At 44.1% G+C, this 24,918-nt stretch overlaps 1 protein-coding gene across 4 annotated transcripts in view; it reads right to left on the reverse strand.

Moving 5' to 3' along the window:
* The window catches only part of TMEM143 (transmembrane protein 143), a 151,663-nt gene that overhangs the window by 92,944 nt on the left and 33,801 nt on the right, over positions 1–24,918 (reverse strand). Inside the window, exon 1 of one of the 4 annotated variants that reach the window (XM_056544616.1) lies at positions 5,839–5,959. The exons of the other annotated variants lie outside the window; for them this stretch is intronic. Coding sequence (XP_056400591.1) covers positions 5,839–5,901 — 63 coding nt within the window. The 5' untranslated portion in view covers positions 5,902–5,959. Of the gene's footprint in view, positions 1–5,838; positions 5,960–24,918 lie in introns of those variants that run through there. 4 annotated transcript variants of the gene reach the window in all.

Raw genomic sequence — 24,918 nt, forward strand, 5'->3', positions numbered from 1 at the left:
ACCTTAAGGACCCGGCCATTTTTTTTAACATCTGACTACTGTCACTTCAAGCATTAATAACTCTGGGATGCTTTTACCTTTCATTCTGATTTCAAGATTGTTTTTTCGTGACATATTCTACTTTATGGTAGCGGTAAAGTTTTGTCGATACTTGAATCATTTCTTAGTGAAAAATTCCAAAATTTGATGAAAAAATTGAAAATTTTGCATTTTTTTTTAACTTTGAAGCTCTCTGCTTATAAGGAAAATGAATATTCCAAATAAATTATATATTGATTCACATATACAATATGTCTACTTTATGTCTGCATCATAAAGTTGACATGTTTTTACTTTTGGAAGACATCAGAGGGCTTCAAAGTTCAGCAGCAATTTTCCAATTTTTCACAACATTTTCAAAATCTGTTAGGTTTGAAGTGGATTTGAGGGGCCTTCTTATTAGAAATACCCCATAAATGACACCATTATAAAAACTGCACCCCTCAAAGTATTCAAAATGACATTCAAAAGGTTTGTTAACCCTTTTGGCGTTTCACAGGAATAGCAACAAGTTTAAGGAGAAAATTCAAAATCTTCATTTTTTACACTGGCATGTTCTTGTAAACCCAGTTTTTGCATTTTTACAAGGGGTAAAAAGAGAGAAATTTTCTTAACATTTGTAACCCAATTTCTCTCGAGTAAGGGAATACCTCATATGTGTATGTAAAGTTTTCGGCGGGCGCAGTAGAGGGCTCAGAAGGGAAGGAGCGACAGTGGGATTTTGGAGAGTGAGTTTTTCTGAAAAAGATTTTGGGGGGCATGTCACATTTAGGAAGCCCCTATGGTGCCAGGACAGCAAAAAAAAAAAAAAAAAAAAAACACATGGCATACTATTTTGGAAACTACACCCCTCAAGGCACATAACAAGGGGTCCGCTGAGCCTTAACACCCCACAGGTGTTTGACGACTTTTTGTTGAAGTTGGATGTGTAAATGAATTTTTTCATTTTTTTTTTTTTAACTAAAATGCTGGTTTTCCCCCAAATTTTACTTTTTTACAAGGGTTAATAGCATGAAGTGCACTACGGGCGAACTATAATGCTCAGAAGAGAAGGAGTCATATTTGGCTTTTTGAGAGCAAATTTTGATCGGGGAGCATGTCGCATTTAGGAAGCCACTATGGTGCCAGGACAGAAAAAAAAAAACACATGGCATACCATTTTGGAAACTAGACCCCTTGAGGAACATAACAAGGAATAAAGTGAGCCTTAATACCCCACAGGGGTTTCACGACTTTTGCATATGTAAAAAAAAAAAAATGTTTGCACTAAAATGTGTGTTTCCCCCCAAATTTCAAATTTTTGCAAGGGTTAATAGCAGAAAATACCCCCTAAAATGTGTAACCCCATCTCTTCTGAGTATGGAGGTACCCCATAAGTGGACATCAAATGCACTGCAGGAGCGCTACAATGCTCAGAAGAGAAGGAGTCACATCTGCTAAATTTGCTGAAATGGGCGGGTGCATGTCGCATTTACTGCCAGAAAAGCAAAAAAAAAATTTAATTTGTAAATACATTTCTTTGGAAAAAGGACATACCTCATGGGCGTAAAACGGATCTCCGGGTGCACACTGGACACTGGTCACAGAAGAACAGGAGGGCAGTCAGGAGCCTTGAGCTTCTGCCTATGGAGCCAGAACATTGGGACCCCCCCCTCAAGGGGCATTATATGGGGTACACTAATTACTAACAAGGGGTACAGTGGGACATAAAATTATAAAACAGGTTATGTTCCCAGAATGATGACCCAGAGCATAGTCAAAACTAAAAAATATGCCCACCCCAAACCCTATGCTCTGAATTATCATTCTGGGAATGTGATGTGTGTGGCCGTCCCTAACCTGTTGCCTCAAATGCGCACCCCGCTCAGGTGAAGAGAGAGCGCTGCGCATTTGAGGCAACATAAAAAGGCCCCGATGATAGTGACTCAGTGACCCATGACCCAGAGAAAAAAAATACCCCCAGAGGTATTATCAGTTTTTAGTTTTTTTTTTTATGAGAGTTTTTTGGGCAATTTAGTGGTTTTATGGGGTTAAAATTTGGAATGTACTCCGGACTTGGTACATTGGGGTCAAATTATGGAAAATTAAAATGAAAAGGGAAAATTTAGTACTGCATGGAAGTGTGATACTCCCTGAAGCAGTTTATAATGCAGAGGCCCGGATGATCAGGGCAAGTGTCACATTGATAGGAGGGGGATTCGGAAGGACACAACCTGTTACACACTCTGCATTTTTTCTGGGATCGTCCCTTCTTTGGCACCTATTACTTCAGTTCCTTGGGAAGTCCGGCCTGCTCTTTCCCGGTCAGCAAAGATCAGGACCTTTAGGACTTCTTCTTGGAACTGAAGGTATGTACCTGTGTTGCCAGCGTTCTGGTACAGTACAAAAGAGTTGTACATGGCAACCTGTTCCAAGTAGACCGCAGCTTTCTTGTACCATACACGTGTTTTCCGCATGGCGTTATATGGCTTTAGGATCCCCCCATATACCAATTGTAGTCCAGAATACAATCGGGCTTGAGGACCGTTGTTGTGGTACCTCGCACAGGGACAGGTGAGCTGCCGTTACCATGAATAGTGGTCAGCATAAGGACATCCCTCTTATACTTGACCAGCAACAGGTTTTCATGGGTAAGGGCACGGGACTCACCCTTGGGCATAGGTGTCTGAACAAAATTTAGAGGGAGGCCTCTCTGATTCTTCCGCACAGTCCCACAAGCGGACGTCGATCTGGCGGCAAGGGATGTGAAGAGAGGGATGCTGGTATAAAAGTTGTTCACGTACACGTGGTAACCCTTATCCAGCAATGGGTACATAAGGTCCCAAACGATTTTCCCGCTAACACCCAGAGTGGGGGAACAATCTGGGGGTTCAATACGGGAATCTGCACCCTAAAGTACTCGGAGGTACTCTCACAAAATTTATAAAGCTTCACGCCATATCGCGCCCACTTCGAGGGAATATACTGGCGGAAGATGAGTCTCCCCTTAAACCTGATGAGAGACTTATCTACAGAGAGCTCCCTAAGCGGTACACAGGCCTCCAAAAAGGGGATGTATGTAGTGTGTGTGCTTCTGCTTGGTGTATACTATATATAACAGCGTGTGATTAGAAATCACACACCGTTATATGAACAAAAATAAAAAGCTGCGGCCCAAAAAAAATGGGGGGGGGGGCAAATGCAGCTATTAGGGGGTGAGGGGAAATTTTTTTTTTTTACTTTTTTACACTATTTTCTCCTAGGTTTCCCTGGGGGTTTTTCTGTCCCTGCTCTATGGGGGATCGTCGGTCCTGAGGGGGCTCCGATCTGCAACCTCAAGCAGCTCTGCCCGCTGACTGAACTCAGCTAACGGGCAGGGCTGCGAGAAGATGCAGTTAACCCCTCCCCTGTCGGCCGCTATTGCAGCGCTCCTGGGGGGTCAACGAAATCGCAACCTCCCCATAGATACAGTGGGTGATAGGGGGTGTATTGTACACCCCCGATCACCTTGTATCCTCGGGTCAGCGGGTCACACGTGACCCGTATGACCCGAATCGTGGCAGATCGTTGGTGTGAATTCACCAACGATCTGCCGCGATCGCCGACATGGGTGGGTCTGATGACCCCCTATGCATTTGCGCAGGATGTCTGCTGAACAATATCAGCAGGCATCCCGGTCCGGTCCCCGGCCGGCGGGGACCGAAATTCCCACGGGCGTATGGATACGCCCTGGGTCCTTAAGTGGTTAATTATCCCATATGGTAAAAAAAAAAAAAAAAAAAGACCAAAATTGATGCTTTTTTGTCACATCATATTCCCAACAAATTTATAAAAAATGTATTAAAAGTTTTATATACACAAATGTGGTACCAATAAAAAGTACAGATCACACCGCCGCTTATACGAAAAAAAGAAAAAGTTAGAGGTCGTCAAAATAGAGGGATTTTAAACGTACTAATTTGGTTAAAAAGTTTGAGATTTTTTTTAAGCAGTACAATAATAGAAAGATATGTAATCACGGGTATTATTTTAATCATATTGACTCATAGAATAAAGAAAACATGTCATTTTTACCGTAAATTGTACAGTGTGAAAATGAAACCGTCAAAAATTTGCTAAATTCTGGTTTTCTTTTCAATTTCGCCACACAAATAGTATTTTTTTTGTGTTGTGCCATACATTTTATGGTAAAATGAGATGTCATTACAAAGGAGAACTGGTCGCCCAAAAGACAAGCCCTCATTCTCATCTGTGGATGAAAATATAAAAGAGTTATGATTTTTAGAAGGGGAGGAGGAAAAAACAAAAAAAAAAGCAAAAATAAAATTGGTCCGGTCCTTAAAAGAAAACGGTCAGCTTGCTCCCCCCGCACTAACCAGCGGTACTGGCTGATAGCACTTCAATAGCATATAGGGAAAAACGAAGATATCGGCAGAACGGCGGATCCGGGCACAGTAAGCATCAAACTGATCAGCGTCCCCATTACTATCAGCCAGTACTGCTGGTTAGTGCGGGGGGCAGCAAGCTGACAGTTTTCCTTTAACCCCTTAAGGACCGGAGGTTTTTCCGTTTTTGCATTTTCGTTTTTTGCTCCTTGCCTTTAAAAAATCATAACTCTTTCAAATTTACACCTAAAAATCCATATGATGGCTTATTTTTTGCGCCACCAATTCTACTTTGTAATGACGTCAGTCATTTTGCCCAAAAATCTATGGTGAAGCGGGAAAAAAAATCATTGTGCGACAAAATTTAAAAAAAAACGCTGTTTTGTAACTTTTGGGGGCTTCCGTTTCTACGTAGTACATTTTTCGGTAAAAATGACACCTGATATGTATTCTGTAGGTCCATACGATTAAAATGATACCCTACTTATATAGGTTTGATTTTGTCGGACTTCTGGAAAAAATCATAACTACATGCAGGAAAATTAATACGTTTAAAATTGTCATCTTCTGACCCCTATAACTTTTTTATTTTTCCGTGTATGGGGCGGTATGAGGGCTCATTTTTTGCGCCGTGATCTGAAGTTTTTAACGGTACCATTTTTGCATTGATAGGACTTATTGCACTATTTTGGACTTTGGAATTTTTTTGCGCGCACGCCATTGACCGTGCGGTTTAATTAACGATATATTTTTATAATTCGGACATTTCCGCACGCGGCGATACCATTTATGTTTATTTTTATTTTTATTTACACTGTGTTTTTTCTTTTATGGGAAAAGGGGGGTGATTCAAACTTTTAATAGGGAAGGGGTTAAATGATGTTTATTCACTTTTTTTTGCACTTTTTTTTTGCAGTGTTATAGGTCCCATAGGGACCTATAACACTGCACACACTGATCTTTTACATTGATCACTGGTTTCTCATAAGAAACCAGTGATCGATGATTCTGCCGCATGACTGCTCATGCCTGGATCTCAGGCACTGAGCTGTCATTCGGCGATCGGACAGCGAGGAGGCAGGTAGGGGCCCTCCCGCTGTCCTGTCAGCTGTTCGGGATGCCGCGATTTCACCGCGGCTATCCCGAACAGCCCACTGAGCTAGCCGGCATGCTTTCGGTTTCACTTTAGACGCGGCGTTCAACTTTGAACGCCGCGTCTAAAGGGTTAATAGCGCGCGGCACAGCGATCAATGCCGCGCGCTATTAGCCACGGGTCCCGGCCGTTGTTAGAGGCCGGGCCCGAACCGCTATGACGCGGGGCCACGCCGTGGCCCCGCGTTATAGATCGGGAGTGGACACATGACGTTCCAGTACGTCATGTGTCCTTAAGGGGTTAAAGGAGATATCCAATAGTGAAAAATTTGAAAATAAGTACCTGCCACAGGTTAGGCCTTGATTCCATGATGCCACCGCACTTTTCATTATATGTCTGCCCCATCCTGTTTGTATGCTATGCCACTGTGAAAATAGCAGCACTTCCTGGTTATGGAGCTTGAGCTCCCATCATCCCCTTCAAAAAATTACTTCCTCTCAAGTCTGTAACATAATGTGTGTGGAGAGGAATGTCCACAGCTCCTCACCTCCATAATGATTTCAATGTGTTTGGAGACATACTGCACTGCACTGGCTGGGGATGATTTCTATATGTGAAGAGACATACTGCACTGCAGGGGCTGGTGGTGTATAGACTGCAGGGAATAAATATTATACTGGGGATGATTTCTATGTGTGAGGGGGAACTCCTGAATGACATGCTGGGAGTTGTAGTCCCTGTTATGTATGTGTATGCCAGTGTTTCCCAACCAGGGTGCCTCCATGTGTTGCAAAACTACAACTCCCAGCATGCCCTGATAGACTTTGGGCATGCTAGGAGTTGTAGTTTTGCAACAGCTGGAGCCACACTGGTTGGGAAAAACTGGTGTAACATGATGTGTATGCTGAATAGGCTAGAACAGTGTTTCCCAACCTTGGTGCCTCCAGCTGTTGCAAAGCTACAACTCCCAGCATGCCCAAAGTCTGTCAGGGCATGCTGGGATTGTAGTTTTGCAACAGCTGGAGACACACTGGTTTGGAAACACTAGCATACACATACACATCAGGGACTACAACTCCCAGCATGTCATTCAGGAGCCCCCCTCACACACATAGAAATCAATCCCAATATGATATTTATCTCCCTGCAGTCCATACATCCCCAGCCCTGTATTAGGTCTCCTTCACACACGTCCTCTCTCTTTCCCTCCCTCCCCCTCCCCCCATGCAAACTTGAAAACCTCCACGTGATAAGTTAGGTCCTGTGTAGACAGAGCTGGGGGAGGGGAGGAGCTGTGTACGTCATCCTTCTCCCCCTTCACTGTCTTTGGGGTGAAAAAATCAAACCCATGGCAGCTCTGTTTTTCCCCCGTGCAAACTTGAAACCTCCCCATGATAAATTAGGTCCTGTGTGTACAGAGCAGGGGAGGGAGGAGCTGTGTACGTCCTCATTCTCCCCCTGTCTTCCTGTGTTATGCAGAGCTGCGCTCTCCATCCTCCGGGAGGGGGAATGAGGGGGCATGGCTTAATCATCTCCTGCAGACGTGCGGACCTCGGGCTCTGCCCTTGCTCCTCCCCGCTCTAGCTTCAGTGCCAATCGCTGCACGGTGGAGGAGAGGGGCTGTACAGGGAGAGGATATGAATGAATGAATATTCAAACTATGGCGGGCGACACCGTGAACGGGGCTGGCAGCTATGAGGAAAGGAATGACGAGCTGACCACAAAAGTGTAGGTTGAGATGCTGGATTATGCAGCGCTTCCTGTCTAGAGAGAAATCACTGAAAAAGGTACTTTCCGTTCCAGATGGGTTATGTGAGTATATTACAAAGTTATATAACTTTTTAAACTGTTGCTAACTGTATAGAATTTTTTACCATTGGACTACTGCTTTAAGGGGTTAAAGAACTTGTAAAAGTATTACAAAGTAGAATTTGAATGTTTGCAGATGATACTAAACTGGGTAAGGTGATCACCACAGAGGAGGATATTACAATATTACAGAGGGATCTGTGGAAGCTGGAGGCCTGGGCACAGACATGGCAAATTAAGTTTCAAGGGATTGTCCAGCGAAAGCCGGTAATTACTCACCGGTAATGTTGTTTCCCCATGCCATGACAGCACCACCTGAGAGAGGGACTCTGCCCATAGCGACAGGAAACCTGAGAATAAAAGGAAGAACCCTCCACTCCAGCCTCAGTGTATTTCCGAGACCAGAAGAGCCTTCTTAAGTTATTTTTTACGTGAAGATTTATACAAAGAAAAAATTCACCAACTTGAGAACTTCAACCAAGTGAGACAAAGAAACACCATAAAATAAAGAGTGGGAATTCCATGGTGCTGTCATGGCTTGGGGAAACAACATTACCAGTGAGTAATTACCAGCTTTCCCCATCGCCATGACAGCACCACCTGAGAGAATATCAGAGATTAAACCTAGGGTGGGATAACTGATTGTGAGACCCTACGACCAAAGGCAAGAGAAGAGGAGCTACCCACATTCATTCTGTAGTGACGCAAGAAGGTATGTGGAGAAGACCAAGTAGCAGCCTTGCATATTTGACCTAGAGAAGCTCCATGTCTTTCAGCCCTAGCCTTCAGAGGCTATGGACCTGGTAGAATGGGCTCAGTCCTACTGGTGGATCAAGACCTAAAGCTGTATAAGTTAAGGCAATAGGCTGTCTGATCCACCTAGCTAACGCATTACTGCTAGCTTTGAATCCCTTATTTTTTACCTGCAAACTGAACAAATAAAGCAGTAGATTTTCTGAAGTCTTTAGTTCTGTCTAAATACTGCAGGACACATCTTCTAACATCTAATGAATGAAGGGCCTTTTCTTTGTCATTAGAGGGGTTGATACAAAAAAGAAGGCAATTTTTTGAGAAACATGGAATAAAGAAACTACTTTAGGTAAGTATGCAAGATCTGGGAGGAAGATTATGCCATCGTCAAAAATTCGAGTATATGGTTCTATGCTAGAAAGGGCAGAAAGATCCCCTACCCTCCGTTACTGCCACTAACAGGACTGTTTTTAGAACCAAATTTTTAAGTGGAATCGAATCAATTGTCTCAAAAGGCTGGGACATGAAAGTCTTCAGAACCAAAGATGAATCTCATATTGGAGTTCTGGGAAATTTATGAACGATAGCCTTAACTACTCTGAAGAATCTTATAATGCAGGGATAATCTGCTATTTTGGAATTATACACGGCATATGCTGAGACCTGGACTTTTAAAGTGGCTAGTTTTAACCCTTTCTCCAAACCTGCTTGAAGAAAGTCTAAAACATTTTTAATATTTGGACAGATGAAGCAGAGAATGGTTCATTAAGGATAGATTTCCAGGTCCTGAAGTAAATTTTGTAGGTGCATAACTCCCTACTGGCCTGTAAGGTAGAGATAACTGAGTCAGAGACTCCCTTACTTTTAAGAATCATCCTCTCAAGGGCTATGCTGTCAGATGGAGATTCTTTACAGACGGATGTAATACTGGACCCTGAATTAGAAGGTTCTCTGACTCTGGAAGGACCCATGGATCTGTGACTGACAGTTCTCTTAGTGAGGAAAACCAAGCCATCCGGGGCTATCAAGATCACCCAAGCTTTGTCCGTCCGAATCTTTTTTATGACCCTCAGAATTAGTTGAAGAGGGGGAAAGCGTAGGCTAGGTTCCAGTCCCAAGTCTGGGTTAGAGCATCCACAGCCCATGGGTTCTCTGTGGGGTTCAGGGAACAAAATTTTTGTACCTGTCGGTTTTCCCTCGTGGCAAAATGGTCTATCTGTGGAGTCCCCCCAGAGACAGCAAATTTTCTGGGGGTCTAGGCACAATTCCCCTTGACGAAGTTTGTGACGGCTTAAGAAATCCGCTCTTGTTTAAAGAACCTTTTAAGTGCACTGCAGAAAATGAAAGGTGATTTGATTCTGCAAAGGAAAATATTTGATAACAGATTTTCATTAAGGTTTCGCTCTTGGTGGTACCCTGTCTGTTCAACACAGATACCGTGGTAGAGTTGTCTGAAAATCCTTTTACGTTTCGGTTGAGAAGGAGTTTTTGCGACTTGATCAGACTGTGGTGTACAGCTAAGAGTTCTCTACTGTTTGAGGAAAGAGGTTTTTCCAAGATATCCCACGGGCCTTGAAGGTTTAGATCTCCTATGTGAGCCCCCAGCCCCATCAGCTGGCATCTGTGGTAAGTATCTTGGGATCTACAGAGACCCAGTCTAGACCTATTTGAAAATGTTCTACTCTTAGCCACCACTGGAGGGACTCTGTGGAACCAGACCAATTTTTTTGTCGAGATCCTGAACCGAATCGTCCCAGCAAGCCAACAGATTTTTCTGCAGAGGTTTTGCATGAAAATGAGCCCAGGGGACTGCCTGTATAGTGGCTATAAACTGACCTAGGAGGGACATACCTTTCCTTAGAAATATGGAATAGAGGTGGTGCACTTCGCCTACTACTTTTTGAATTTTTTATAATTTTTTCTTGTGGCAGAAGAGTCTTTTGTACCTCTTTTGAACTCCCAAACAAAGCTTTTTGTTCGCTTGCACCAGGGATGACTTTGTTCAATTTACACTCCAACCTAATTTTTTTTTTAGAATAGACAAGGTATGAATTAAGAAACTTTCTACCTCTTCTTCTGTCTGACCTACTAGCAGGAAATCGTCTAAATAAGGGACAAAAGGTACCCCTTCCTTCCATTATATGAGCCACCATCTCTGAAACGATTTTTGTGAACACTATTGGGGCTATTGAGATGCCGAAGGGCAGAGCCCAGAGTTTAGATAGATAACTAGTCTTAGGTATTTTTGATAATGCGGATGAATTGGTACATGTACATAGCGTCTTTTAGGTCTATTGAGACCATGAAACAGTCCCTTGTGAGAAGATTTATAGTTGACTTCACAATTTCCATTCTGAATTTCTGGTAGACTAGAAACTGATTTAAAGGGGTACTCCGGCACTAAGATATCTTATCCCCTATCCAAAGGATAGGGGATAAGATGCCTGATCGCGGAGGTCCCACCCCTGGGGACCCCGTTAGAATCAGTCCCCAGAGCGTGTTCGCTTTGGGGCTGATTACTGGCGATCTCGGGGATGGAGCATTGTGACGTTGCGGCTCCGCCCCCGTGTGACATCACGCTCCGCCCCCTCAATACAAGCCTATGGGAGGGGACAAGATGTCTTAATGGTTTTAAGTTTAAGATTTTTTAATTAAAGGTATAGAAGATAATAATTGTTTATGGGGAACTTAGATTTAGAAACCCATGAAGCTGCTACATTTGGTTTGAAGGAAGCCGAGTTGAGGCTTCCCGGCCCATCTCAAGAAAGATTCAGATTTTTTTTATCCATAGGATCCCTAAGGACCCCCAAGAGAAGAGCCCCTTTCCAAGAAATTTTAGAGATTCATACGTCTATTTTAGGAACTTTTCCCACATAATAAGATCCTTATTATCAAAGGGATATTTGTGTTTTAGAGCCTTGGGAAACTCTGTTTCAATGAGACCAGAAATGCATCTGTGGACCGGAAAAACTCTGTGCTTTCTTGGTTCAAGGCCCTCAAACATTATATTCTGGATAGTTTTAACTTCCTTCGGATCCTCTATGTTCATGGCCATACGGACATTTTTAATAAGTCCATCTGTATCCTCAGATAGAAAAACGGTCTTCCGGACTTAGTGTTCCCCGAAGAAGAAGACTCATCCCCCTATTCTCCAGAATCTACTATAATCCCTTCTTTTCTGACCCCAAGGCAGATGGTAATATAGCTGCAGGGGATTCAGGGGTTTGGCAAGTAGACAAGGGGGTAGAAACAGAAGTATTTAACTCTTTCAGGGAATTCTGAATCTCCATTTTAATCATTTCTTGCATAGAGGTTAGTAAAGATGGAACTTCTGTAGAAAATACTTTTACTGCACGAGAGGCACAGGTCTGTTTGTCATAACCCTGAGGAAGTTTTGATTTACACGTATCGCACTCCAAATGCTTCTTTTTTTTAAGTTTTTTTTAGGAACATCACCCTAAAAAATAAACCGTATCTAGTGGGGATGCTCCAAAATTTCGGCAGAAAATGTCCTTTTTGGCTAAGGGATTTTTCTGCCGATAATTTTGGTGGGCGTGGCTTAAAGTAGGGAGTGGCTTGGAACGTATTTAAGCAAGTCCGGCTGAAGATGCGCAGTAAGCGCTAAGTACCAGCGGGAGCACGATTTGTGCCGCAGGGTAAAGCATGCCATAGGTGCCATCAGTGTTATCAGCGCTCCATTACTACAGGCTGCTAAGGATGCCGGAGGCAGGTAGGGAACCTCTGCCCGTCCTCTCAGTTGATCGGGACCCCGTGGTTTTGCCGCGGGTGTCCCGATCAGCTCCACTGAGCTACCGAAGATTGTTTTTGCCACTTTAGACGCCGCGATCAGCTTTGATCGTGGCATCTAAAGGGATAATGCCGGACATCACCCGGATCGGTGATGTCCGGCATTAGCCAGTATGAAGCTATCTCAGCTCCTGAGCTTCCTTCAAACACCAGCTGCACGGCTGCGCTGTATACATACAGTGGCTAGTCGTGGAAGGGTTAAAGGGGTATTCCAGGGAAAAACTTTTTTTTTTATATCAACTGGCTCCAGAAAGTTAAACAGATTTGTAAATTACTTCTGTTAAAAAATCTTATTCCTTTAAATAATTATCAGCTGCTGAAGTTGAGTTGTTGTTTTCTGTCTGGCAACATTGCTCTCTGCTGAAATCGCTGCTTGTCTCGGGAGCCGCACAGAGTAGAAGAGGTTTGCTATGGGGATTTGCTTCTAAACTGGGCAGTTCCCGAGACACATGTCATCAGAGAGCACTTGGACAGAAAAGAACAACTACACGTCAGCAGCACATAAGTACTGAAAGGACTTCTATTTTTTAATAGAAGTAATTTACAAATCTGTTTAACTTTCTGGAGCCAGTTGATAAATAAAAAAAAGTTATTTTTTTTTCCTGGATAACCCCTATAATTCACCTCCTCCCAGCATTTGGCACTGCTGGGAGGAAAGACAGTGTTCTAAGGGCTCAGAAGGGACCTGACCGGAGGAGGGGGTAACACGCTGCAACACAGGGAGTACTGCAGTCTCCCCGAGCTCCCTTGCGCAGCCAGGGACACAGGGGAGGAGGAGGCAGTGTGGCGCAGAAGAGAGCTGGCAATACTAAATAATTAAATACCACCATCACGCCCTGTACACTTTATAAACTATGGGACTATTTGGCACACGCATTGATCAGTGTCTACAAGCACAGGAGTGCATCTGTGTCTCTCCAAGCTGTTACAAAACTACAACTCCCAGTATGCCCTACAGCCTTTGGCTGTCTGGAGGCACACTGTGGAAAACACTACCCAATAGGGAGTAAAAAAATGAAGGCAATAATTGTAAACAAAAAAAGAAAGCCCCTCCCCTAAATAAAAGTTTAAATCACCCCCCTTTTTTCAAATAAAAGTTGACAAAAATAAACATATTTGGTAACGCCGTGTGCATATATGTCTGAACCATTAAAATATAACGTTAAAAGGAGAACTCTGGGACATTACAACTTATCCCCTATTCTAAGGATAGGGGATGAGTGTCAGATTGCGCGATCTCCTGCACAGCGCACAGGCTCTCAGTATGAATTGGGCTTATTGAATATCTAATGAAGCGGCGGCCTACATGCCCCCTCCATGCAGCTCTACGGGAAAGCCAGAGCACTGCTCTCGGCAACCTCCGGCTCTGCCATACAGCTGCATGGAGGAGGAATGCCGGCTGCAGCTCTGTGCTGTGGTCTAAACGGCTCCTTTTATGCAGAGAGCTGGGGCGCTGTGCTGGAGGGCAACAGACCTCCCCTGCGGTCTGACACTTATCCTCTATTCCTAGGATAGGGGATAAGTTGTTACATCCCGAAGTTTTCATTCAATGAAACCAAACGGTAAATGACATAAACATAAAAAAAAAAAAAAAAAACAAGGTCCAGTATTGCTGATTTTTCAGCATTTCATGTAGCAGAAAAAATTAAAAGTGATCAAAAAGTCCCAACAAGGCAAAAATGTTACCGATAAAAAATATAGATCACGGCACAAAAAATAAGCCCCTTTCCACCCAATGTATGGAAAAATAAGTTATAGCGGTCAGAAGAGGCATTTTAAGCATACTGATATATATATCTTTTTTTATAAAAAAAAATATAAGGGGGAGATTTTTCAAAACGTGCCGAGGAAAAATATAGTAGTTTCCCATAGCAACCAGATTGCTTCTTTTAGTTTCAGAGGCCTTTTAAAAATGTAAGAAACAATCTGATTGGTTGCTAGGGGCAACTGCACTTTTTTTCTGCACAGGTTTTGATAAATCTCCCCCAGAATTTTTAGGTAGTAAATTAACAGAAAAATGTGGTATCATGTAATCGTATGGACTTACAGAATATAGATAATGTGTCATTGTTACTGAAAAATGCACTGCGTAGAAACTCTGCGTAGAAACACTTTTTTTTCAATTTCTCCCCAGAAATATATATTTTTTTCTTCTTTGACTGTAGATTTGGTGGTAAAATAAGTTATGTCATTACATAGTAAAATTGGTAGCTGCACAAAACAAAATCCCCATATTGGTTTAACAAATTTATTTAACTAAAAAAATTTTGATAATACAATTTTACAAAAGACTATATTAACAAAAAATGGGCGGGGCAAAATTTTCGGTTTTGGCCTAAAATTTCCCTTTCTGTTAATCCCTAGTATCTAGCATTAATGACCCCATAAAGAAAATAAGGAATGTATACACTCACTCAGGTGGTTGGTGCTACCATAGAAGGGGTTCTGGCTGCAACTTCAGCTGTATTCCGTTTAGGGTCCTCCTTGGCTGACCTCATGTTGACCGCTGTTCAGGAACACTTGCTGCCGACTTGATAGCTGGCTGTGCTACCACAAGGAGGGCTTCTGGAAGTGTGCAGGCTGCCTAAATACTATCAGGCAGCGCTTACACACCAAGGGCCGGCATCTGGGGTCCTCCGATCACATAACCAGATGTCATATCGATCCACCGGCCCTCTGCCCTGCGTCGCTTCTGGATTCCCAAGCGCAGCAACGCACATGGGGGAACACACAGGCAACTACCTGTAGTCCCTCAGCAGGTTCCGGCCCCAGATGCGCTACTACAACGCCGGCCAAAAGCGCTCCCCACCTGCAGAGCGCCCGCAACGCTTTGTGGAGCCAGACTAACCTCGCCAGCTAAGGAGGTATGTAGGGTAAGGGGAACCCCACCACTATGGGGATTTAGTGTCCTTCCCTCAGCTATGGAAAGTCCCCGAGACAGGGACTCCTGCTCAGCTCAGACTTCCTTAGGGACAGGAAACACACTGAGGCTGGAAAGGAGGGTTCTTCTTATTATTCTCAGTTTCCTGTCCCTATGGGCGGACTCCCTCTCTCAGGTGGTGCTGTCATGGTGATGAGGAAAACTAACTTATGCCCTATCCACAGGGTAGGGTTAAATAGCTGATCATTGGGGGGGGGGGGGTCCAAATGCTAGGAGCCATGCAATTTTCCGCACATGCTCCTCACTGAGAGGCAAAGTCTACCGCAGACAGGGTCCCATTCCAGAGATTGTGGGGGGTTCCCAGTGGTTGGAAACCCCCTGATCAGCTTCTTATTCCCTATCCTGTGGGAGTAAGTTGGTTTTCACTGGAAAACCCGTTTACCTAAAACATTAGGTAAAACTATTACTTAAAAAGACATGGGGGTACTGGTGAACAGTAAGCTCAACTTTAGTGACCAGTGCCAGACAACAGCTGCCAAGGCTAATAAAGTCATGGGATGTATCAAGAGAGGCATAGAGGCGTGACAGGAACATAGTTTTGCCTCTGTATAAATCACTAGTCAGACCACATATGGAGTATTGTGTTCAATTTTGGGCATCTGTATATAAGAAGGACATGGTGGAACTGGAGAGTTTGCAGAGGAGGGCAGAAAAGATAATTATTAGTATGGGAAGATTATAGGACCAAGACAGGTTATCATGCTTGGGGTTATTTAGTTTGGAGAAATGACGTTTTAGTGGAGACTTGATCACAAGTACAAATATATAAATGGACAATACAGAGACCGTTCTAGTGATGTTTTTCTTTACCAAGGCCGATAACCATGACAAGGAGACATCCTCTACATCTAGATGAAAGAAGTATTCACCATCATCACAGATAGGGATTCTTTACTGTAAGAGCAGTGAGACTATGGATCTCTTTGCCACATGATGTTGTTATGTCTAACTCAAAAAACAAGTCTGGGGGTCTGGATGCTTTTCTGGAAAAATATAACATTACAGTGATCCCTCAACTTACAATAGTTTCAACATACGGTTTTTTCTGTACCATTGTAACTTGAAACCAGACTCAAAATACAATGCTACAGACAGTCCAGATCTGTGATTGGAGGAACTGACCAATCAGAATGGACATTTTACTGGTAAATCCCCTCTATTACTGAAGTGCATGCACTGACTGGATGTCTGGTAGCGACTCCTACAGTACAGGGAGGAACTAAAAGTTCTGTACTACTCTTTGCCTGTGCCAGGGTTAGCTGCTCCTTTGGACACCAGGTAAGGGTGGCTCCATTTGGGACACTGTGAGTTATGGTCTCAACATACAATGGTCATCCTGGAACCAATTAATATTGTAACTTGAGGGACCACTGTACAAGTTATGGATACTAGATTAATCTGGATAGAACATTCATCCAGGGATTTATTCTGATTGCCATATTGGAGTCGGGAAGGAATTGGCGTCTGCCTCATGTTTTTTGTTTAGTTTTTTTGCCTTTTTTTGGATCAACACAATAGGGTTTTATGTTAAACTTGATGAGCTTCTTTTTTTAACCAAATAAACTACTTAACTATGTAACAGTGGTGCTGCTTTGTAAGAAAAGCTGATTAACAAGCAGTTGTAGCTTCACAATACAATTGTAGGGGCTGTCCGGCATATTTACAAAATTGCCCAGTGTTTAGGACTCTAGTAGAAAAAAAAAAAAAAAAAAAGCAAACAAACTAAAAACTGAACTTACATTGTTGGAACAATGACAAACCTACGCTAGCCAATCACTGGCCTCATGTTGTATGCTGCTGAGACAAATGGCTGCAATAGAGATGTTGGTATATGAGCACATCATGGCTGCAACCATCTAAACAAAGTAAAAGGAAGGATCAGAGTAGTAGTGCTGGACGTGGCAAGGATAAGGCTTCATTAGCCAAATCCCTTTAGCACAAATGCGGAGACAGGCCCCTGCACATGCGTTAATCGGATCCATGGAATTGAATTCCATTAACCTGCCAGATGTCAAAAGTGTGTTATTTGTGTGATTGGGCTATATATTTTTTACATTTTTACTTTAATAACATCGATCATATGTCCGATGTATGTCGACCTCATATCCCGTCCTCCTAGCCCGACCCGTAATATGTTTACCAGGTATTGAAATATCTCCAGCTGTACAGAAGTTATGTGGGAACTAACATATCCCATTGATTTGCATGGGCCTTTAAACAAAAACCCAGAAACTCACAAATGGGGGTAGTTAAGTGTTAAATTAACTATCCTATATTTTAAAGTGGACATATAAGTAACATGTGACCAAGTATTATCGAAATATCTCCAGCCGTTTGGAAATTATGCAGTAACATATATTACAAACATAGACCCCGCCCCTGGCAAATGGGGGTGAGTAAGGGTTAAAATCACCTATCCTATGTTGTTGTTGACATATAAGTAACATGTGTGCCAAGTTTCATGTTAATATCTTTAGCCGGTTGGAAGTTTTTGTGGAACATACATACATAAATACACACACACGTTGAGTTTTATATATATATATATATATATATATATATATATATATATATATATATATATATATATACACACTAGCTGAGTACCCGGCGTTGCCCGGCTTTTCCTTCCTAATCCTTGTTGGGGAGGAAAATAAACAAAAGGAGGAAACTTTTGACTTCACATCCCGTCCTTCATATTGTTGTCATATCCCAACCCCATATCCCGACCTCCTATCACCTCATCCTATCTCGACCTCATATGCCATCCTCACATCTTGTCCTCATATCCCATCCTCATAGCCCGTCCTCCTATCCCCACCTCCTATCCCGTCCTCCTATCCCCACCTCCTATCCCGTCCTCCTATCTCGACCTCCTATCCCGTCCTCCTATCCCGTCCTCCTATCCCGGCCTCCTATCCCGACCCGTAATATGTGTACCAGGTAGAGATGAGCGAAAAGTAAATTTGATTCGTCACGAACTTCTCGGCTCGGCAGTTGCTGACTTATCCTGCATAAATTAGTTCAGCTTTCAGGTGCTCCAGTGGGCTAGAATAGGTGAATACAGTCCTAGGAAAGAGTCTCCTAGGACTGTATCCACCTTTTCCAGCCCAGGGGAGCACCTGAAAGCTGAACTAATTTATGCAGACTAAAGTAATCAACTGCCAAGCCGAGAAGTTCGTGACGAATCAAATTTACTGTAAGTTCGCTCATCTCTAGTACCAGGTATTTAAATATCTCCAGCCATACGGAAGTTATGTGGGAACATACATTTCCCATTGATTTGCATGGGACTTTAAACAAAAACCCCGACCCTCACAAATGGGGGTAGTTAAGGGTTAAATTAACTATCCTATATTTTAAGTGGACATATAAGTAACATGTTACCAAGTATTATCGAAATATCTCCAGCCTTTGGAAGTTATGCAGTAACATATATTTCCCATTGAATTGTATGGGACTTTAAACATAAACCCCGCCCCTGGCAAATGGGGGTGAGTAAGGGTTAAAAGGGTTCTCCGGTGCTTAGACATCTTATCCCCTATCCAAAGGATAGGGGATAAGATGCCTGATCGCGGGAGTCCCGCAGCTGGGGACGCCCGTGATCATGCACGCGGCACCCCGTTAGTAATCAGTCCCCGAAGCGTGTTCGCTCTGGGTCTGATTATGCTCGACCGCAGGGCCGGTGGCCTCCGCCCCCCGTGTGACGTCACGCTCCGCCCCTCAATGCAAGCCTACGGGATGGGGCGTGATAGCTATCACGCCCCCTCCAGTCGGCTTGCATTGTGGTAGAGATTTTGCGTAGTATGATTGCAGTACTTTTCGTTCTTATTAGAACCCCAATTCTCGAGAGCATACCCCCTGAAGATCATCTCCTGCCTGCCTCGGAACATCTGAAGAAGGAGAGGATCTTGAAGACTGCAGCTCCAGAAGAAGCCGACGAAGAACTTGGAAGAAGGGAATCGGCGGTGAATTCCGGAACTTCGGCGAAGAAGGCGGCGCAGAATCTTTTCTAAGAAACTCGCTGCCTCCGGAGAAGGATTTGCATAGCTCCTCCCACCGGGACTGGATCTGCATAGCTCCTCCCACCAGGGAAAGAAGACTTTGCGAAGCATCTCCACAAGCAAGAAAGTGGAAAAGAGCCTGTTGGAAGAAGCCATGGCCTCAACCAGCAAGTCCACCCAGGAGGCTGCAGGGCGTTGTTGGGTCCATCGGGAACGGCTCCGTAAACTATATGTGGAGCCGCCCCGATTGCTCGCTCCGTTCTCGGATAGACTTCATCTTCACTTCGAGAGCAGTCAGAAAGGTGTCGTACTCTATGGCCCCCTCCTTCTTCTCTGACCACAGGGCCATTCGATTTCGGGGGACTCTGGGCCATAGATTCCCACCTGGCCCAGGCTCCTGGAAGTTGAATTGTGCCCTGTTGGAGCAGAGGGAGGTCATGGAGGAACTTAGGGATGCCTATCTTGTATGGCGTAATGACAAATGTCTGTTTAACTGCATCAGCGATTGGTGGGAATATGTTAAAGGCGAGTTCCGTTGTTTCTTTCAGGCAAAAGGCAGACAACAGGCGTGTGCGAAGAAGTGGAACTTCAGGAAACTGCAGCGTGAGCTGGGAAGTCAGGGAGGAGCTGGAGGAGACCAAAAAGAGCCTGAAAAAGGCACTTTGAGGAGGAATCCAAGCGAATCGTCTTTCGTTCCAAGGTGGAGAACCTGGAGAAGGGTGAGAAGTGTAACCCTTTCTTTTTCAGGAAGCTCCATGCTGGCCACACACCCCTGACTGAGCTACGAGATGAGACCGGACACATGAGGAGGGGCAAGGAGGAGGTGATGGGGGTCGTCTCCGACTTCTACAGCAACCTCTACGCCCCCAAGTCATCCGACCCCGAAGGCGGCTATGGACGATCCCTTGACGGTGGGGGAGCTGCTCTCTGCCGCTAAATCCTTTAAGCCCGGCAGGACCCCGGGTAGTGACGGTCTCCCGGCCGAGCTCTATATAGCGCTGGGTGACCTGATCTGTCCAGACCTGTTGGAGGTGTACGAGGAGATGGTGGTGGGGGGCAGAATGCCTCCGTCGTTGAGGGAAGGGATGATCACGATCCTGTATAAGCGGAAGGGGGAGAGATGTGACCTGAAAAACTGGCGTCCCATCTCTCTCCTGAACGTGGACTACAAGATCCTCGCCAAGGTGCTGGCCAACAGGCTGAAATCTGTCATCAGGCAGATCGTCCATCCAGACCAGATCTGCGGCATTCCTGGTCACAGGATTGCGGACAGCCTTGCCCTTGTGAGAGACACGGTCCATTACATCCAGGACCATCATGGCCGCGCCGCCCTGGTCAGTTTGGATCAGGAGAAGGCGTTTGACTGTGTCTCCCACGCATTCATGGGCAGGGCTTTGCGCAGGCTAGGTCTGGGGAAGATGTTTTGCTCTTTTGTTAACGTCATGTATTTTGATATTTACAGCACGGTGTTGGTGAACGGCTGGAAGACTAACCCCTTTTCCATCCTTTCAGGGGTTAGACAAGGCTGCCCTCTTTCACCTCTTCTTTTTGTTTGTGTTATAGAGCTCTTCGCTGAGACTATCCGGCAGAAAGGAGAGATCAGAGGGATCACCGCACCAGGACCAGATCGCTACGAGGTCAAGTGCTCGCTCTACATGGACGACGTGACCATCTTCTGCGCTGACCAGCATTCGGTGACTGCACTTCGGGGAATGGCACCTGACCTCTTCCGCCCCCTTCCCCTTTACTGTTAAGCCGGACTTCATTCAAATTCTTGGAGTCTGGTTCAGGAAGGAAGGAGCGCCCCTTAAATCTTGGCAAGACCGACTAGGAAAGATGAATTCTAAGATCGGACTGTGTAGCTCCAGAAAGCTCTCTATTGAAGGCAAAGCACTTGTCCTGCGGAGTGAAGTTTTGCCTGTGCTCCAGTATACCGCACAGGCCTGGCCTCCCCATAGAACCATTTGCAAGGCCATCACCCGGACAGTGTTTCGCTTCATCTGGGGCAAAATGGACAGAGTCAAGAGGACTGTGAAGTACAAGGATCCCCGCAAGGGTGGGAAGGGAATACCCGATATCCCCACTCTGCTGAGGGCCTCCTTTGCATGTGTCAGCGTGCAGCAGACTCTTGTTGAAAAGACTGGCTCATCGGGCAGGTCCATGTCTCGCTTGTTTCTCATGCCCCTCTGGAGACAGCTGGGCTGGGACAGGTGGGACAGGTCCATCCCTTACAACTGGAATGCTCCCTGGTTCTATGGGGATGTTGTCTGGTTTGTGAGGGAGCACCAGCTGGAAGGACCGAAACCTGTCCTATGGAAGCCGAAGACAATCTACAAGCTCATCCGAGCTAAGGACTTGACTGAACTGGTTCCGGGACTCCCCGCAGCCACTGCAGAGACAGTTTGGACTAATGTGGCCTCAAAGCGGCTTACCAATGGACACAAGGACTTGTCGTGGATGGCCGTCAAGGGAGGACTTTCTCAGGTCGTTCATGCATGCCCGCAACCTGTGCACAACCCGGTACTGCCCCCGATGCCCCTATGTTGAGGAAACATCTTTGCACGTGTTTTGGCAGTGCCCCTTTGCACAGGGTCTGTTGGACACCCTGGAACATGAACTCAGAGACTCTGTACCCAGGAACTGCCTATCGTACCATTTGGTGCTTTACGGTCTGTTCCCTGGGACCCACGACGTGGAGGCCATCCAGGAGGCCTGGCGCTTTATGAACTGTTTTAAGGACGCAGTGTGGCTTGCCAAGAACCGCCTCGTGATCAACAGGGAGAACATGTCCATCCGGGACTGCCGCAGGTTCATCAAGAGCCTGCTTAGAGACTATTCCATCTTGGACAGCCCGGCCGTCGATGAGGAAGAAGAGGAGTGAAGACCCCTCTCCTTCTCCCATGTCTCCTTGAAGATACAGCCCAGCAGTTTGGCCCTGTGATCCACCCCCTCCACACCCCCACAGTCGCCCACGCCCCTACCCCGATCACAGATTGTATTGTTTTGTTATTCGATCTCTTGTGCTTTTCTATTACAGGATTGAGCGGAGTGTTAGAGTAGCATGATGTGCGATGTATAGCTTAGGGAACCTTTGCTGTGTATCGTGCTGTCATGCTTTCTGTGATTGTAATTTATTGTATGACTTGTAATGACTGAACAGACAATAAATCTCTTTCAATAAACCACGAAACAGCTGTCTGCAGATGGGTAGAAACTTCCCTTTTGGGGAGTAGTCTGGCTTGGCATAAAATCCCGATCAGCTTTTTATATTCCTTAACAGGAGCTAAGCTGATACCAGGGAACATTACCTGAAAAGGTGATGAAATGAGCTGCTTTGCATATTCCCCTACCCAGAATGCCCGAGGAGTGCTTAATGGCCTTGTGAAGCTCCGTTACACGAGGAGTTGTGGCCTCGTCCTGAGGTAAATACTCAACCCCTTTATATATATATATATATATATATATATATATATATATATATATATATATATATAATTAACACTGCTTAATGCATTGTAAAAGAAGCATTGGAAAGGGTGAATACAGCCTCTTTTAATTATAGCATAATCCAAAATAGTGGGAAATCTTTAACCCCTTAAGTACCAAGGATGTACCAGTACGTCCGGAGTCCTCTCCCTTACTATAATGCAGGGGCCATGGCATGGCCCCGCTTCATAGCGGGTCGGGCCCAGCCTCTAACAACGGCCGGGACCCGTGGCTAATAGCGTGCGGCTGATCGTGGTGCTGCGCACTATTAACCCTTAAGACGCAGCGTTCAAAGTTGAACGCTGCATCTAAAGTGAATGTAAACCAATGCCGGTTAGCTCAGGATCGCGGCATCCCGAACAGCTGTAGGACAGCAGGAGGGTCCCCTTACTTGCCTCCTGTTGTCCAATGGCGGAATGACTGCTCAGTGCCTGAGATCCAGGCATGAGCAGTCAAGTGGCAGAATCATTGATCAATGGTTTACTATGAGAAACCATTGATCAATGTAAAAGATCAGTGTGTGCAGTGTTATAGCCCCCTATGGGAGCTATAACATTGCAAAAAAAAAAAAAGTGGAAAAAAAAAAGTGAATAAAGATCATTTAACCCCTTCCTTAATAAAAGTTTGAATCACCCCCCTTTTCCCATTTAAAAAAACAGTGTAAATAAAAACAAACATATGTGGTATCGCCACGTGTGGAAATCATAAAAATCATAAAAATAAATCGTTGATTAAACCGCACAGTCAATGGCATAGGTACAAAAAAATTCCAAAGTCCAAAATAGTGTATTTTTGGTCACATTTTATATCATGAAAAAATTTATAAAAAGCGATCAAAAAGTCTGATCAATACCGGTTAAAAACTTCAGAACACAGCACAAAAAATTAGCCCTCATACCGCACCGTACACGAAAAAATAAAAAAGTTATAGGGGTCAGAAGATGACAATTTTAAAGTATAAATTTTCCTGCATGTAGTTATGATTTTTTTCCAGAAGTACGACAAAATCAAACCTATATAAGTAGGATATAATTTTAATCTTATGGACCTATAGAATAAAGATAAGGTGTCATTTTTACAGAAAAATGTACTGTGTAGAAACGGAAGCCCCCAAAAGTTACAAAATAGTGTTTTTTCTTAAATTTTGTTGCACAATTATATTTTTTCATGTTTTGTCGTAGATTTTTGGGTAAAATGACTCATGTCATTACTTTTTAGAATTGGTGGCGCAAAAAATAAGCCATCATGATTTTTTAAAGGTCTGGTCCTTAAGGGGTTAAAGTACAAAGGGCACATATTAGTAAATTCTCCTTGTCTACTTTCTTGCACACATCCTACATCAAGCAGTCAACACATTTAAGGATGGAATGACACACAGAATTTGATACCATTGATTAAATTAAAACGATTGATTGATTAAAACGACAATACCCATCTCAAATCCACTCCTTTAACTAAATCTGTATTTGTGATTCCTCCAAATGGTTTCTGTTCAGCACTCCATTGTCTATAACTAAAACAGCAACATGTATGTGTGGTATATGATTACACACCTTTATCATTATATTCTTAGTGAGGTAATTACTCGTAAGATTCGGTTATATTTATGTACATTATATTGACTTTTCTTCTTTAATATAAAAATAACTATAAATTTATTGCCACAGTAATGTGCTGTCTATCTGTGGCCTTTAAACTACGCCTGGGAAAAGAAATGCTGACTGGGTAGGATATTGCTGCCAATTAAGGAGGAAAATAATAATAGGTAACAGAAAGAAGTCAACTGGGAAATGACAGCTGCTTCTGGCCATATTGAACAGTTATATGATAGAGGGTTTTCCTTGAGGGAAAACACATAATGCAATTGGTTATAAGGGCAAGTTTAAAGGGTCACTGTTCATTTGAAAATTTAGCAAATTTATTAAAAGGAAAAAACATAATATAAAGTATTCAGACCCTTTACTCAGTACTTGGTTAATACACCTTTGGCAGCTATTACAGTCTGCAGTCTTCTTGAGTTTGATGCCTCAGGGTTTGCACATCTGGGATTTTCTACTATCCTTTCGGCAGATCATTGTAAGCTCTGGAAGGCTCAATGGGGGCCATGGGGGGCTGGACCACTCCGGGAGATTCACAGAGCCGTCTCTAAGCCACTCCTTTGTTGCCTTGGTTGTGTACTTAGGTGTCTTACTTGTGTACATTTTCTTTTTAGAAGGTGAACCCCAGCCTGAGGTCCAGAGCACTCTGGATCAGGTTTTCATCAATATCTCTGAAGTTTGCTTTCCCTCAACCCTGACCAATCTCCCTGTTCCATCCGCTGAAAAACCCACCACCATGCTTTACTGTAGGGATGGTATTGGGCAGGTGATGAACAGTGCCTTGTTCCCTCCTGACATGACCCTTAGAAATTAGGTCAAAAACTTCAATCTTGTTTTCACCAAACCAGAGTATCCTGTTTCTCACAGTCTGGCTATTAGGTTCTTGGTCACCTCTTTCCCAAAGGCCCTTTCCCCTCAAATACTTAGTGCGGTAGGGTAGCCAGCTCTAGGAAGAGTCCTGATTGTTTCAAAGATCTTCCATTTAAAGGGGTTCAGAACGATGGGTTCAGAAAGCCGTGGTTGTGAC

Source organism: Hyla sarda, chromosome 10 (genome assembly GCF_029499605.1).
Source record: "Hyla sarda isolate aHylSar1 chromosome 10, aHylSar1.hap1, whole genome shotgun sequence".
In the NCBI taxonomy this organism is placed as follows: domain Eukaryota; kingdom Metazoa; phylum Chordata; class Amphibia; order Anura; family Hylidae; genus Hyla; species Hyla sarda.